We start from the raw sequence: 18,356 nt of genomic DNA, 5'->3' as shown, positions 1-18,356 counted from the left end.
GTTAAAAGGTTCCTGAAGCTGTACATCTTTACAGGAGCAGATCGACCTCAGCTTTCCCCTGGGACTGATGGGTTGGAACTGCAGACCTTTTGACAAGCAGCTCAATGTGCAACCAACCAACTATGCCTCCAGTGCTCCTAGTTTAACTTCTAGGTGTCCTCATACAAGTCACTTCCCCTCTCTGGGCTGTCAGAGTCCCATTCTATAAAATGAGGAGGTTGTCTGAGGTTAGGTCATAGGAATCCTTTGGCAATTAATCCCCTTGTTTTTTTTTTTTTTTTTTTTAACCCACTTTGGAATATGCTGCTTGCTGTGACAAAGCAGCATCATGGTCCCTCCCAGACACTGTAGTCCACTGTGGCCTCTCTAGCCTCAGATTCCACACTTGAGGACTTCATGTGGCCAGCTGTGGGACTTGTACAGTGGGTGGCTTTTCTGGGGCATTCTTCTTAAAACTTTGTTCATATATTACACTCAAGCTGGGAGACATAGCCATGTTGTTTCCAGGATGAAAATAGAGTATTGTGTCTTAGTGTCTAGTATGAGCCTAGCCTAGAACCAGATCCATGACATGCCTGAACATGTTTGCCATTCCTTTGGTTGGCTGTCAGAACCACATCCTAGGAGAAGGTAATAGGGGGATAGACAAGTATGCAGGATGGAGTAGCAAGCACAAAATAGCAAACAGGGTAGCAGTTTCCATATACTCAAAGGCAGTTTTGTAGGCAGGGAGTAGACATTCTCTAAAAGGGCAGAGGGCAGGTGGAAAGAGATCCAGGGGCACCGTATGACTCATACAAGGAAGAAATTGTTAGAGTCCTTCTTGAAGAGACTAGACTGCCTCAGAGTAATGAGTTCCCATCACTGGGCATCACTCAGGCAGGATTCAGGTGGATGGAACTCTTTTTGGGATACTATACAGGACGGAGTCCTGGTGTGGCATTGTGGGTTAATGCGTCAGACTGCAAAGCCATTTGAACTGCAAGGATGGCAGTTCAAGCTCACCAGCTGCTCCCAGGAAACCCTATACAGGGTCGCTATTGGTTGGAACTGACTCGACGGCACTTGACAACAACAACATACAGGAGACTCTGGCCCTTATGGAGAATGGATTAGAAGCTCTCTTAGTCCTATCTCTACTTATTTATTTGCATGTTTAAAATTATACTAAGATTCTCATTGTCTATTTTCACAGACACAAAAAATTTGCCTTTAAATGTATATGATACATGAGAGCAAACATGGCTTATTTTCTGAAAAAAAAAAAAAAACACATTTCACTTGCTCATTCATTCACTCAATGACCTTCAAAGAACATACACTTTGTCAGGTAGTGGAAATTCAACAGTCAACAAAGCAGATAACAGTTGTTCCCCAGGAATTTACAGATAATCTGGGAGAAAAACCATAAATAATTGTGAATCAGTTACGTAACTTTAGTTGTTGTTGTTATTTGCAATGGAGTCGGTTCCGACTCACAGCGACCCTGTACAGGGTTTCCGAGGCTGTAAATCTTTATGGGAGCAGAAAGCCTCATCTTACTACCACGGAACCGCTGGTAGTTTCGAACTGCCAACCTTGAGGTTAGCAGCCCAATTCGTAACCGCTATGATAAGTAAGAAAGGCTTGGGGTTACAGAGGCATGGAACAGGTATGCGATTTAGTCTTGGAAGAAGGTTCAGGTATCTCAAAGATAACAGCTTGTCTCTTACTAATAATAATGAGGAGGAGGAGGAAGACAATGGTGATAATGGTAGCAATTACTGCTAACATTTATTGAGTTCTGGTGTGGTGCTGTAGGATCAGTACTGTACTGCAAACCATAAGGTCGGTGGTTCAAACCTACCAGTTGCTCCATGGAAACCCTATACAGGGTTGCTATAGTTGGAACCAACTTGGTGACACTTAACAACAACAACAATTGAATGTGTATGTATTTTGAGCCAGGTATGATAATAAGTGCTTTATATACATGATCTCAATGATCAAATTACATCAAGAAAGGTGGATAATATTATTTCCATATTACAGATAAAGCAAATGAAAGCTCAGACAGGGTAGATAACTTGACCAATGCCACTCAGCTAGTAAGTATAAAGCCATAATTCCAACCAGGGTCTGCCTGATCCCAAAGTCACCCTCCCAACAACTACTGTACCACTCACCTCACCAAAGACTGCCCAAACCAAACATGACAATGTGAGGCACTGACAGTGGAGTGGGAAGAGAGACACTAAGAAGACAGTGGGTGATCTCAGCTTTACAGAAGGAGTTGACAGATTTTGCACCATAGGGGAGCAGGAGACAAAAGAACAGTTTCTTCTCAGGGCTGATCTGGCAAAGGGTGGCAGTATGGAGCGGGGGCTTGGACTAGCTACCACAAGGACCCAAACTTCTGACTCTAACATTTCACAGTTAATCTTCAGGCACAAAGTAGAAACAACTAACTGTTCTTGTTTCTGAATGGCCTAATATGATCTAGTATGACCGGACTCTGCAGTCTCTTCCTCAAATTCTTTGTTGCTGTTGTTGTTAGGTGCCATCGAGTGAGTTCTGACTCACAGTGACCCAGGGCATAACTGAATGAACAACTTCCCAGTCCTGTGCCGTCCTCATAATTGTTACGTTTGAGCCCATTGCTGCTGCCTCTGTCAATCCATCCCTTTCAGGGTCTCTGGTAATGTGGTGGTTATGAATTGGGCTGCTAATCTCATGGTCAACAGTTTGAAACTACCAGTCATTCCTTGGGAGAAAAATGAGACTTCCTGCTCCCATAAAGATTGACAGCCTCAGAAATCCTATGCTGGGTCTCTATGAGTTGGAACCAGCTCCATGGCCTACCACCACCCCTTTACAAAGCAAGATGTATTCAACAGGAGTATGAGAGCCAGAGTTGGAATTCCAGGTTATTCCTACACTATAGATAAGATTGAAATTTAAGTCATAATGTCAACACTTCCTTCTACCCCCATGCCCATTCATGTTCAGCAGTCACAATGACACGATTATAAAAACATGGACTTTGGGGACACACCTGGAGGAGAACTCCAACTCCATCACTTTAAAAACTTTGTGACCTTGGAAAAGTCAACCTTTTCGAACTTCAGTTTCTTCATTTGAAAAGTGGGGATAATAACAACCTCAAGAGCTATTTTGAGGCTTTAATGTTATGCATTTAAATTTATCATTGTGCTGAGAATCTAACACCCATTTGATAACTTGACAATTCTTATATTTTTATTCATGTCATTGATTGCAATTCCCTCAATGTAATAACACTTATTCCATTTGCCTGTGTTGTCTGTTTTCATCCCTCCTTCTTTACTAATGCTTCTGAACTTTGTTCATGGGTAAATGCTGCCCTTTTGATATCAAATGGTTTATTATTCTAAGGAGTAGGTACTTCCCTAGTGTTACTGTTCTCCTATTGTGCTGGTGGTGGTTGTGTGCTGAGGAGTAGGTTCTGACTCATAGAGGCCCTGTATAAGAGGTTGCAACTCTTAATCAGAACAGAAAGCCCCCTCTTTCTCCTGCAGAACAGCTGGTAGATCTGAACTGCTGACCTTGTGGTTTGCAACCCAATTCTTCACTCACTGTGCTACCCACACTCCTTATTCTCCTTATAGACTGAAAATTGTTTGACAGAAAATTGAGCCACTGGGGTAAATTCAGTTCCAGACCTGAAAAGTGACCATGTCTTTGTCTCAGGGGATCCACTAGTCTCTATCCAACTAGTTTTGTCTAAGATTTGCTAGCAAGTCACAACAAAAGAGCTCTAACCCTGGGAGCTCTGAATTGAGATATCACCTTTTTTTGACAATTTCAGAGCAGTGAATGAACCCAGAATCGGTGCTGGCATTTGGAAGAACATTGCTCGTCTGACTCAATGATTTGGTACTCCAGTGGACTCCAGGGCCCAGACATATCAATAAGAAATCATGGCACCATTCTCTAATTCTGCATAGTTCAAGTTCACTCTATGGACATTGTTGTTGTTATTGTTAAGTGCCATTGAGTCGGTTCTGACCCATAGCGACCCCGTATAGAGTTCCCAAGGAGTGGCTGGTGAGCCTGAACCCCTAAACTTGTGGTTCAAACCAACTTTGCAGTCCAGTGCATCAGCCTATAACACCACACCAGAACTTCTTTATGGACATATCAAACCATAGAAAAACCCCAAATCAGTTGCCTTCCAGTCTATACCAACTATGGCAACCTGGTGAGTTTCAGAAAACTACTCCATGGGGTTTCAAGACTCTGACCTGTGGGAAACAGATCACCAGGCCTTTCTTATGAGGCACATGTGGGTGAGTCTGAATCACCAACCTCTGGTTAACAGTTGAGCACTTAATCCTTTCTACCACCCACAGACACCTATGATACGAAAATATAAATACTTACCTATCCTAGCTAATATATCTAAGACTCAAGTATACATATGAAGTATAAGCAAATATATGTGCATGTGAACATATGCTCGTATGTGGAGTCTTGGTGTGATGCTGTAGGTTAAGCACTGGACTGTTAACTGTAAGGTTGGTAGTTCAAACCTACCAGCCAGTCCTCAAAAACCCTATAAAGTGTTACGAATGGGAACTGACTTGACACCACTTAACAACCACAACAATATACGAACATGTATATACATATACATACATTTATAAAAGAGCTCTGGTAGCATAGTGGTTGCATGTCAGACTACTAACCTCAAGATAAGCAGTTCAAAACTAACAATTGTTCCAAGGGTGAAAAATGAGACTTTCTGTTCCCATAAAGATTAACAGTCTCGGAAACCCTATGCAAGGTTGTTATGAGCAAGCACTAACTCCACGGCACACCACCATCACCACCATCATCATCCATATAGAGAGAGTCCTTGTGTGGTGCTGAAGGATAAGCACTGGACCACAAAGTCGGTCTGAACTGAAAGTCAGCAGTTTGAACTTACCAGTTGCTCCTTGGAAGCCCTATACAGGGTTTGCCATCAGTTGGAACAGACTCAACAGCACTTAACAACAGCATACATACATATGGGGTCCTGGTGTGACGCTGCAAGATAAGCACTGGACTGCTAACTTCAAGTTCAGTGGATCAAACTCACCAGCTGCTCCTCCGAAATCCTATACAGGGTTGCTATGAGTCAGAACTGACCTTATGGCACGTAACAATAACATACATCTATATCTATACAACCAAGGAATCCTGGTAGTGTAGTGGTTACACGGTGGGCTGCTAACCATAAGGTCAGCACTTGAATCTATCTGCTCCTCAGGAGAAAAATGAGGCTTTCTGCTCCCATAAAGATGTATTACTTTGGAAACCCTATACAGGGTCTCTATGAGTCGGAACCAACTCGAAGGCACACCACCACTACCACCACCATATATGCAATATGTGATTATGTACAGACAGGTGTATTTAGTATCGAATTAAAAATTCTCCTCTGAAGCAGAGTGCTTTTACCTTTTCAAGGCATGGTAGTATTTGGCAACATGGCGGATCTCCCTTAATAAGTGGATACAGCAGGGACTCTGCTATTCCCAGTTGACAGTTGAGGAAACGGAGAGCTGGAGAATTACCTAAGATCACAAAGTAGCTAAAAGCAGTATCTGGACAAAAGCAAGATTTTTGTTTGTTTTTTGAACTGCCTCTGCAAAAACTCTAAAGGAGCCGTGGTGGCATAAGGGATTAACTTTTGAGTTGCTAACCTGAAGGTCACTGCTCCATAGTAAAAAGATGCCCCTGTCTGCTCTTGTAAAGATTTACAGTCTCAGAAAACCAAAGGAGCAGCTCTACTCTGTCCTCTAGGTTGCCATGTGTCAGAACCAACTTGATGGCAGTAAGTTGATTTTCTTCAAAAATTCCCATAATCTCCTTTCCCCATTTCTTCTAGCACCTCTCCAAAGTAATCTTGCTAAAATAATGTAACTCTGGAAGTGAGGGAAAGAACTTCAAAATAAAAATGTAGCCCCTCCTTTGGTTAGACCTTTCAAAAGATTCCGTGGTCTTTAACTTTATAATTATACCCTAATCACAAATACACTGAAGGAGGGGTCAGTTCTAAGTAGCAGCAGGCTAATTATGTAGCGGAATTTCTAAAAAATTATTATCTTATAAATTGCGTTGTTCCTCTGAAGGAGGAAGAAAAATACACACCACATACTCGACTATGTTTCAAACTGAATTAATTAGTAATTTGAAGCCTAATTATCAACTAATCTATTGGAACATGCAAGTCTTTTGTATTTGGATGGTATATGCAATTTGCATCCTATTAGCTGGCAGTTGTAAGGATCTGAGAGCTCATTAGGTCAGTAAAGGAAACTGCAAATCAGAAGAATACAGCAACCCAAGGGGCTGACTTGATGATGCTATGGCCGAGGAGTTGAGGAGTCACTGGGCAACAGACGGGGACTGGCGATGTAATTACCTGGGGTCATTCAGTGGCTGTGAGGACACTGGTGGATAATTTCTATTCTCCCCTGAGAGGTAATTATACATGTCCTTACCCTGGGTCTGTGCCTTTTCTAGCAGCAGGGTTCCCACAAGGTCTGCATTGAGAGATATTCTCGAGTAGTAGAAATAGGCACTGGATGCTGCCAACTAACTGTACTGACACTAATTTTACTGTGGACTTGCTGTGTGACCATGGCTAAGTCACACCCTCTCGACATTTCTGTTTCTCTACAAGCAAAACTTGATGGTACCTAACAACAAATAAGCAAATGTCCTGTCTAATACGAAAGACCTGGGTTCTAGGGATGCCAGGGCGCTCCTCACCACAAAGTAAAATATTCCATCATTTAAAATGGTTTTCTTGGGATGAGAACTTTGGTTTCCCTAAAAAAATACCTAGACAGTTACTCTCATTTAAATTGCAAATATCTCTGAGCACTTAACAGCTGACCCTAAATTCCACCATGACCAGTTACTGTGGAGTTGACTCCAACGCCTGGTGACCCTATGTGTGTCAGAGCTGCTCCATAGTGTTTTCAATGCTGATGTTTTAGGAAGACGATCACCAAGTCTTTCTTTTGAGGTGCTTCTGGGTGAACTTGAACTGCCAACCATTTGGTTAGTAGCTGAGTGTACTGTTTCTAGCCCCCAGGGGGTTCTCTGGGTCTAAATTAATCTAGTTCAGTAAGCATGCCTTGTTACCAGTCCTAACATTGAAATACTGAAATAACCAAGGTAAGTAAATTTTGAAAAGAAAGTAGGGTAAGGCAGGTACCTTAGATATCTAGTGCTGCTATAACAGAAATACCACAAGTGGATAGCTTTCACAACAGAAATTCATTCTTTCACAAGTGAGGAGGCCAGAAGTCCAAATTTAGAATGCTGATTGTAGAGAAAGGTTCTCTTGTCTTCTCTGCTCACTTCTCTTTCCTCTTAACTCTTACAAGATAGAAAGAGTTGTAGGCCACACCCCTTACATCTGATCAAGGTTGTGATGGGATTAAGAGCTCTACATCCCACCCTTAATCCTCTTATTGGTTTATTACATGGGATCATATCATGGGGGATCATCACATAACTGCCAACCCACTGAGAATCATGGTCCCGTCAAGCTGACACATATTTGGGGGAAACACAATTCAATCCATTACAGCAGGAGTCTGTTTAGGACTGGACATAAGGCCAGAAAGGAGGACAAAACTAAAGGAATAGGTAAGACGTGTTGATTCTATTTTTAACCTCTTCTTTTGACTCTAAAATGGCTCTTATATGTTCATAGCAACACTATTCATAATACTCAAAAAGTGGACACAACCCAAACTTCTAGCAACTGACAAATGGGTAAACAAAATGAAGTCTATCCAAGCAATAGAATAGTATTTGGCAATAAAAAAGAGAACAAAATACTGGTACATGCTACCATGTAGATGATGAACCATGAAAAGCATTCAAAGGAACATAATTGCATAATGATATTTACATAATATACCCAGAGTAATAGACAAATCCATAGAGACAAAAATTAGGTAGGTGGTTTTCTATTGTTGAGGGAGATAAGGAGGATTGACTAATAATATATAGGGGGATTTCTAATAGTGATGATGACAAAGTTCTGAAATTAGATAATGGTGATGGCTTCAAAATTCTACAAATATACAAATTCAAATAAAACATTGAATTGTGTACACTAAATGGGAATTTTTGTTGCTGTTGTTGTTATAGGAATTACATCTCAACAAAATTCTTTCCATTGCTCCTTCGTCAGTTTGAGTACTGCAGTGACTTTTGTGTTTCTGTGATGCTAGAAGTTATGGCACCAGTATTTTAAATACTGACAGATTTCATAGAGCTTTCCTAAGTCAGATTAGGAAGATGGAGATGTGGACCACTTCTGAATGACTATTAATATATACCTTATGAATAGCAGCTGAATATTGTCAAATATAGTGCCAAAGGATGAGCCCTTCAGGTGGGAATGTACTTAAAACATGACTGAGGAAAAGCTGATTCCTCAAAATAGAGTTGACCTTAAAGACGTGGATGGAGTTAAGCTTTCAGGATCTTCATTTGATGATGTCATCACTTGCCCATTAGTTTGTCATACTGTGGTGGATTGCTTGTTGCTGTGATGCTAGGTCACCAGTATTTTGAACACTGGCAGGATTATCCATGGTGGATAGGTTTCAGATGAGCTTCCAGACTAAGATAAACTAGGAAAAAGGAAAGGCTGACTACTTACGAATGTTTAGCCACTGAAAACCTTATGGATAGCAGTGGGAAAAATGTCAGGTAGCACCAGAATACTGAATATTTATTTAAACACTATGAATAGCAATAGAATAATGTCAGATACAGTGCTGGAAGATAAGCTTATCAGGTTGGAAGGCCAACAAAATATGACTGGGGAAGAGCTGCCTCCTTAAAGTAGAGTTAACTGTGATGACATGAATGGAGTAAGCTTTTGAGGCTTTCATTTGCTGATGGGGCAGAATTCAAAATGAAGAACTGCAAACATGCATTAATGAGAGGAACATGGACTATACAAAGCATGAATCTAGGAAAACTGGAAGTTGTCAAAAATGAAATGGAATACATAAAAATTGATATCCTAGGCATTAGTGAATTGAAATAGACTGATATTGACCATTCTGAATCTGACAATCACAAAGTTTACTATGCTGCACAAAATAAATTGAAAAGGAATGGTGTCACATTCATAGTCAAAACAAACATTTCATGATTTATGTTGAAGTATAATACTGTCAGTAATAGGATAATATTCATATGCTTACATGGAAGACCAATTGTTGTTCTTCTTAAGTGCCATTGAGTCAGTTCTGACTCATAGTGACCCTGTATAGGGTTTCCAAGGAGCAAGTGGTGAGCTTGAACTGCCAACCTTGTGGTTCAAACTGACTTTACAGTCCAGTGCATTAACCTGCAGCGTCACACCAGGAGGACCAATTAATAATACTATTATTCAAATTTATGCACCAACTACTAAAGCCAATGAGAATGAAATTGAAGGAGCTCTGGTAGCGTAGTGGTTACGAATCAGGCTGCAAACCGCAAGGTCAGTGGTGTGAAACTACCAGCTGTTCCACAGGAGAAAGATGAGGCTGTCTGCTCCCGTAAAGATTTACAGCCTTGGAAACCCTATACGGGGTTGCTATGAGTCGGAATCGACTCCATGGCACATAACCACCACCACCACCAACTTCTTCAGTCTAAAATTGATGGAACAGACAATCAAGATTCATTAATAATTACTAGCAATTGGAATGCAAAGGTTAGAACAAAGAGGAAGGATCCTCTTTGTAGTTGGAAAAGATGGCCTTGGTGATAGAACCAATACTGAAGATGCATGATAGAATTTTGCAAGCAATGACTTCTTCACTGTAAACACTTTTTTTAAACAATATAAAAAATGACTATACACATGGACCTCACCAGATGGAATACACAGTAATCAAATTGACTGCAGATGGAGACACAGTGGAAAAGCTCCATATTATCAACCAAAACAAGACCAGAGACAGACTGTAAAACAGACCATCAGTTGTTCATATGCAAGTTCAGGCTGAAGCTGAAGAAAATTAAAACAAGTCCAGGAGAGCCAAATATGACCTTGAACATATCTTACCTGAATTCAGAGATCATCTAGAGAACCGATTTGATGCATTAGACACTAACTAATGACTTAAAACCAAAAGAGTTGTGCAATGACATGAAGAATATCATACAGTGAGAAAGCAAAATATCATTAAAAAGACAAAAGAGAAGGAAAAGACCAAAATGGATGTCAGAACAGACTCTATAACGTGCTCTCCAGCATAGAGATGTTAAAGCAAATGGAAGAAATGAAGAGGAAAAAGAGCTGAACAGAAAGGGAAGCTTGAGAAGAAAAAGTCAATTATTATAATGAAATACACAAAGCACTGGATTGAAAAAAACAGAACTGAAGAACACAATCAGCATTTCTCAAGCTGAAAGAACTAAGGGGGGGTGGGGGTGGGAATTGAATCTCAACTTGCTGTCCTGAAGGATTCTATAGGCAAAATATTGAACAATGCAGAAAGCATCAAAAGATTATAGAAGGAACCCTAACCAGAGTAGCAGCAGCACCAGAGATGGAGGCAGGCAGAGGTGATGGCATGGAGAGATAGGACAGCTGAGAACTCCAGACTCATGGAAAGAGAAAGGCTGTGTCACAGATAGTGGTCTGGAAGCTGGATTGTAGAATGTGCCTTTTGGTTGTTTAAATGATTCTATATTCCTGAGTGTTTTTGTGTACATAGCAACAACAAAGAGAATAGAAGCAAATACTGTCAAATGGTGATGCAAGAAAGGGATTATAGTCATTGCAGTGAAACAAAATACGATAGAATGAGTGCAAAACCCAAGTTATCCCATGTAAACTATGACTCAATTAAAAATAAAAGTTTTTGTTTTTTAAAAATCCTATGCACCCAAAATAAATGCATGATATTCAACTATTTTCAAGGGGAAGCATATGACCAAGTGACAAAGGTATTGAATGAAGAATTCCAATGTGTGCTGAAGACATTGGCAAAGAACAAGGCTTTGGGAATTAATGGAATACAAATTGAAATATTACCACAAACTGATGCAGCACTGGAGGCACTCACTCATCTATACCAAGAAATCTGCCTGGCCAACTGGTTGGAAGAGATCTATAAACGTGCCCATTACAAAGAGAGGTGACATAATGGAATGTGGAACTCTTTGAACAATATCATTAGCATCACATGCTGTAAAATTTTGCTAGAAAATTTTGCTGCAACAGTACATTGACAGGGAACTTTCAGAAATTCAAGCAGGATTCAGATGAGGAAGTGGAATGAGAAATATTACTGCTGACATCAGATCGAGCTTGGCTCCAAATTGAGACTACCAGAAAGATGTTCACTTGTGCTTTATTGACTATGAAAAGCCTTTCAATTGTGTGGATCATGACAAACTATGGACAACATTGCATAGAATGAATATTCCAGAACACTTATACTGATGAAGAACCTGATATAGACCATGAGGCAGTCATTCAACTAGAACAAGGGGACACTAAAATCAGGAAATCTGTGTGCCAGGTTGTAGTCTTTCACCACACCTACATTCTATGCTGAACAAATAATCTGAGAAGCTGGATTATATGAAGAAGAATGTGGCATCAGAACTGGAGAAAGACTCATTAACAACCTGCAATATACAGATGATACAACCAAACTTGCTGAAAGAGAGGAGGACTTAAAATACTTACTGATGAGGATCAAAGCCCATAACCTTCAAAATGGGTTGCATCTCAATGTTAAGAAAGTGAAAATCCTCACCACTAGACCCATAAATAACATCATGATAATTGGAGCAAAGATCGAAGTTGTCAGACTTCACTGTGCTTGGATACACCATCAATACTCACAAAATCAAATGGCATATTGCTTTAGCCAAATCTGATGCACAAGACCTCTTTAAGGTGTTCATGAACAAAGATGTCAGTTTGAAGATTAACGTGCACCTGTCCCAAGCCACAGTATTTTCATTAGTTTTATATGCATGTGAAAGTTGGACAACAAATACGGAAGACTGGAGAAGAATGGATGCATTTGAAATATGGTGTTGAAAAAGAATGTTAAAAGTATCATGGTCTGCCAGAAGAACAAACAAAGCTGTGTTGGAAGAGGTATAGCTACAGTATTTCTCAGAAGCAAGGATAGCCAGACTTTGTCTCTCATACTTTGGACATGTTATCAGGAGGGACAAGTCCCTGGAGAAGGACAAAATGCTTAGTAAAATAGAAGGTCAGCAAAAAAGAGGGAGACCTCCAGCCCGATGGATTGGTATAGTAGCTGCAGCAATGGTCTCAAGTATAACAAACGTTGTGAGGTTGACACAGGACTGGGCAGTGTTTCATTCTGTTCTGCACAATACTGCTATGAACTGAAACTGACTGGATGGCACCTAACAAAAACAACATTTGCTGATGTGGGACAACTCAAAATGAGAAGAAACAGCTGGTGATTGGAATGTGAAACTTAGAAACAGAAAGGAAGGATCCATACTTGGAAAATATGGTCTTGGAAAGCGACTATACACTTGAACCTCACTAAATGGAACACACAAGTAGCTCTGGTAGCGTAGTGGTTACGAATCGGGCTGTGAACCGCAAGGTCAGCAGTTCGAAACTACCAGCGGTTCCGTGGGAGAAGGATGAGGCTTTCTGCTCCCGTAAAGATTTACAGCCTCGGAAACCCTGTGCAGGGTCGCTATGAGTCAGAACCGACTCCACGGCACTTAACAACAACAACAACAAATGGAACACACAGGAATCCAAGGGACAATATCTATGAGGAGAGATGATGGAGAAGTTCAATACCATCAGCCAGGTCATGGGACGATTGTAGAACAGACCATTAATTGCTTAAATGTAAGTTCAGGCTGTTTCAGTTCCAAAAGAATTAAAATATGACCTTGAATAGAGCCCACCTGAATATAGAGCCCATATCAAGAACAGATTTGCTGTATTAGACACTAATTACCAAAGACCAGAAACTTTGTGATATGACATCAAGAACAACATATGGGAAGAGAGTAAAGTGTCGTTAAGAAGACAGGAAAAAAGAAAAAACCAAAGCGGATGTCAGAAGAGACTCTGAAACTTGCTTTTGAGTGTTAGTTAAGAAGCTAAAGCAAATGGAAGAAGCTAGGAAGTAAAAAAGCTAGACAGAACATCTCAAATGGCATCTTGAGAAGACAAAGTCATTATTGTAATGACTTTTGCAAAGATCTGGAGTTAAAAAGCAAAAGGGAAGACCTGTTCAGCATTTTTCAAGCTGAACAAACTTTTGGAACCAAGTTGACAGCGCCTAACAACAACAATGCTTTTTCAAAAAATGTCAACAAGGACAAAATTACATTTGACTTTGGAAAAGAATTGATAGAAGAATCAAACTCCATGATAAAATAATTGAATGGGCCTTCAAGTGGATTCTAAAACACAATTCAGAAAGAACAGACTTGATGGAAACAGTTACCCCCAAACAGAACTCATCATGGTACACATTACTAGGTAAAATCTGGCATGTACAAAAATTCTCTTTGATAAGAAAATCTTCTTTGTAACATGGAATGGAAAATAACTGTACCCTGATCAAAAGAACTGCAGTACATTCAAATGGAAAGACTTAAAAAAAAAAAAAAAAAAAAAAAGGCTTATTTATGCCATATAGAAAGTGAATAACAACTAAATTGGTATAATAGTATCCTTGCTGGAAAATTGTTCTGGGCTAAAGGTTTGTCATTAGTAGAATTTTTATTTAAATGTTTCTATTTATAAACAACAAACAAAAATTATTCTATGTCCCTGGGTGGCACAAATGATTAAGTCTTCCATTACTAATCAAAAGGTTAGCATTTTGAACCCAATCAGAGGCAGCTTAGAAGACAGGTCTGATGATCTTTTTAAAAGGTACAACCCTATGAACCATAGTTCTACTCTGTACACATGGGATTGCCATGAGTCCATACCCATTTGAGGGCATCTAACAACAACAACAACAACAACAAGGAGTTCTGGTAGCGTACTTGTTACGAATCGGACTGCGAACCTTAAGGTCAATAGTTCGAAACTACCAGCTGCTTTGCGGGAGAAAGATGAGGCTTTTTACTCCCGTCAAGATTTACAGCCTTGGAAACTCTGTACAGGGTCACTATGGGTCGGAATCGACTTGACGTCACTTAACAACAACAACAAACAACAACAACAACAAAGCTATCACTGGTGTCAAAATAGAGGGTCAAAAGCAGTTAGGTTCAAACATCTTGAATGAATTAAAAAGTATGTTAATTTTTGCAATGTGAGTGTGTCCATATTGCAAGGTCAATTGATGCTGAAGTTACAATGACTGAGGAAGTCCTGTCCACCAGCATGTTCAATTCAATAGAAGGTTGCAAGCTCACCAACAGTGTGCTGTGGTTTGATAAACAGGGAAAGGTTAATTGCCAGGACAGAAAGCAGACCTATTATTTCCACCATACAGTAGGCACTAGCCAGGAACATGGAAACAATTTAGAGGCCCCCCAAAACAGAAAGGCTCTGAACTGAAAGCCCACAGAGCTCTACTCACCAGATTTGCAAGGATATAGTGGTAGCCAATGCCGTTCTTCTCGAGCTTTATAATCTACAAAACACAAAGGGAGAGTATTCATCAATCATAATAATAATTAAATTTATAGCAATGATAACAGCAACTAACATTAAGTGAGAACGCTGTACTAAATATTCAACCTACAATATCTCAACCACCCAATGATATTGGTATCTTTTACGAAAGAAGAACTGAGGCATAGATGATAAATAAGCTTCCCTAGGATTATGCAGCTATTAAGTGATAAAGTGCCAGAATTTGAAATCAGGCTTGTGTGGTTCCAGAGGTTGAGTGAATTTATCATAATTCATAGGACCCAACTGGAATGCTCACTTTAAAGCAGCACTCCTTTCTCAACAAAGCTTCCCCCATGCATAGGGATTCTTTCTTTGGTGGGAATCATATGTTGCATTGTATTGTATACCCTGTCATTGCCACAACAACAATTACCATTAGACTGGACAAATGGGTGGATGGCTGAGATGTGTAGGTAGATGATTACCACTCTAGTTCTTGACCTTCAGCTCTTTTCATGGACCATGTTCAGATACAGCTCCAAGTTAAGATGCAGTTTTCTGCCTCTCTTCCTACATTATTTAGTGATTCTCAGGCATGAGTGGCTCACTCAATACTGAAGATAGAAGGGAATGCCAGGATCATTGAGTCTAACTGGTAACTGTACTAATGTGAAGTTGAGACTCAAAGAGGACAAATGACTTGTCCAGGGTCATCCAGTGATCTGATTGTTGTTTCAAGACAGACAGAGGACCTGACTTTTAGGAGATTTTCTATATGATGTCGGATTAAGGCTAATCATTGAGGATCAGGGTACTCAAACACTCCTCTATCCTGAATGCAGACTACCCAGTCGTGGATGACAGGAAAAATATGTGTTAAGTACCATCCAGAGGTTTTATTGGCAGTCAGACACACAACTCAATAAGGCACAATTGAAAGCACAGGCTTATTCTCTGAGGTCCTGGTTCTAGTCCTTGCTCAGCCTGCAAGAAAACTTGATTTCTTAATTTTTTTTCTATATCAATTTGTGGTTAGTATACTCCATTCAGTGCCTTTCTTCCTGCACTGCTGCAAGGAGACAAAAAATGTGAGAAGCACCACTTGGGTTTCTTCACTAAATGAATAAAATTTCAAGGTTTTTAAAATCCACATTCTGACATCTACTTACTTGGATATATGTGCATAGCAACTTATATATATTTTTTTAGTGGGGAATAATTAAATGGAAACAAAAAAATGGATGCTCTCAAACAGTGGATAGATTGTGAAATTCCAGACCACAGAGCTCAAATGCTATTGGGAAGGTAGTTTTATTAATAATTCTTCATTATTTTTTCATCTTCTTGTCAAATGGTTTGCTACTCTTTCAACCTTTATCAAAAATATATTCAGCTTCTGATAAACACAAAACAGCAAATAAAATATGTTTCAAGTTCCACTACATTCAAGCAATGAAGAAATAGCATCCCTGCAAGATGAAATTACAGGTTTAAACAGGAGACAGATGATAATTGGCTAAAGGATAACTGATCTATACAAATATGCTATTTCATATAGTAGTGGTTATGAATCAGGCTGCGAACCTCAGGGTCAGAAGTTCGAAACTACCAGCTGCTCTGTGGGAGAAAGATGAGGCTTTCTGCTCCCATAAAGATTTACAGCCTCGGAAACCCTGGACAGGGTCGCTATGAGTCGGAACCGACTACATGGCATATAACAACAACAATCTCCTACTAAACCAATTTCATATGGTCCAATCCTAATGTGGTGGTGTGATATAAGCATTGGACTGGCTCAAACTCACCTGCTTCTCATTGAAATCCCTATACAGGGTCACTATGTCTCAGAAGCAAGTGGAGACCATAACAATGCAACAATCTCATATCAATATTCCAACCTTCCTACCCATTTATGCATCTACCTACTCACTGACCTCTCTTCTCTCCTTGCCTACCTTCCTTTCAGAAGCATTTGTTAAGTGCTTATTATATACCAGGACTCCTGGTACAGCACTATAGATCATCACTGGAATGCAAACTACAAGTTTGGCAGTTCAAACCCACCAGCTGCTCCTTGGAAAAGGTCACTGTGAGTCAGAACGGACTCGACGGCACTTAACAACAACAACAACGTATACCAAGCATATACTGGAGATACAGTAAAAATGAAATCAGAATAGTGTTTGCCTTCTTGGAGTTTACAATCAAGAGGGAGGAGACAAACAAAAACAGGATTGAAAAACAAGAAAGATCTTCTAAGGGTAATGCACAATTCTGCTTAGAGCCCATGAGCTTATTGCCCTATCCTCTCTAAGCTCATTTCCTCTTGATTGCCTTTGTGTGCTGGAAAGCACTCTCTCATTCTAGATTACTCATATCCTTTACTGTAGAACTCTAATACCAATTTCTCTATAAAACCCTCTACGATTATTAATATAATTTGTTTATAAATAGAATATTTATTAAATAAAGATTGTCTTAGTTTCTTAATACTGCTATAACAAAAATACCACAATTGGGTAACTAACAAATGCATTTCTTTATTTATTTTACAGTTTATCCACTCACTGCTGTAGAATGGATTTTGAGTCATAGAAACCCTATAAGACAGAGAAGAACTGCTCCAAGGCTGTGAATCTTTATGGAAGCACACAACTACATCTTTCTCCTTTGGAACTACTGGCCTTTTGTTGATGAATGTCTACCACTAAGCCACCTGGATTCCTTCTCAGAGTTTAGAAGGCTAGAAGCTCCTGCTCAGAGTGCTGGTTTTAGGAAAAGGCTTTCTCTGTCAGTTTGTCTCTTCTCAGCTTCAGTTCCTCGGTCCCCTAGTGACCTTTCATGTGACCCCAAATCTATCTTCCTCCATATTTGTTTTCTTGCTTGTTTAATCTGTTCTTTTATATTGCAAAAGAGATTGGTTTAAGATGCACCCTACATTAATATTATATCACTGACATAACTAAGAAAACCCATTTCCAAAGAGGATCATAACCAGTTTTAACCACTACCACTGAGTCAATTCAGACTCATAGTTACACTACAGAGAAGAGTAGAATTACTCCAGTGGGTTTCTGAGGCAATGAGTCTTTATGGAAGCTGAGTTATTTCATCTTTCTCCCATGGAGTGACTGGTGGGTTCAAACCACTGACCCTTCTGTTAACAGTCCAATTCTCAACCCACTACACAACCAGAGCTCCTAAACTACTGTAACCGAAATCCAAACCTACTGCCATCAGGCCAATTACAACTCACAGTGACACTGTATACAGTTTTTGAGATTGTAAATCTATTTGGGAACAGAAAGCCTCATTGTCCTCCCACAGAGGGATGGGTGGGTTATAACTGCCTTACAGTTAGAAGCTTATACTAAAACATCACCAGGGGCTAAGGTTTATAATACATATTTTGGGGGACACAATCCAATCCATAACATAGATGATTTTCCAAACACTATGCTATGTGCTGGGGATGTTGTTGTCAGGTGCCATCGAGTCAGAACCGACTCATAGCGACCCCATGCACAGTAGAACGAAGCAATGTCCGATCCTGGGCCAACCTCACTACCGCTGCCACACTTAAGTCCATCAATGAGGCCACCTGGCTGATCCATCTCTTTGGAGGTCTTCCTCTTTTTCTCTGACCCTCCATCTTACCCCAGCATGACATCCTTCTCCAGCGACTGTTCTCTCCTGACAATATGTCCAAAGTATGAGAGAC

At 40.0% G+C, this 18,356-nt stretch overlaps 1 protein-coding gene across 5 annotated transcripts in view; it reads right to left on the bottom strand.

Moving 5' to 3' along the window:
- GRIA1 (glutamate receptor, ionotropic, AMPA 1) overlaps positions 1-18,356 on the bottom strand; it is a 579,065-nt gene that overhangs the window by 230,711 nt on the left and 329,998 nt on the right. For all 5 annotated transcript variants that reach the window (XM_006863904.1, XM_006863902.1, XM_006863903.1 and 2 more), the window contains one exon: positions 14,598-14,651. In XM_006863904.1, the coding sequence (XP_006863966.1) occupies positions 14,598-14,651 (54 nt within the window). The remainder of the gene's footprint in view (positions 1-14,597; positions 14,652-18,356) is intronic.

This window comes from Chrysochloris asiatica, unplaced genomic scaffold (assembly GCF_000296735.1).
Source record: "Chrysochloris asiatica unplaced genomic scaffold, ChrAsi1.0 scaffold00057, whole genome shotgun sequence".
Classification (NCBI taxonomy): Eukaryota; Metazoa; Chordata; class Mammalia; order Afrosoricida; family Chrysochloridae; genus Chrysochloris; species Chrysochloris asiatica.
Note: the sequence above shows the minus strand (reverse complement) of the source record. Positions and strands in the feature narration are given on the sequence as shown.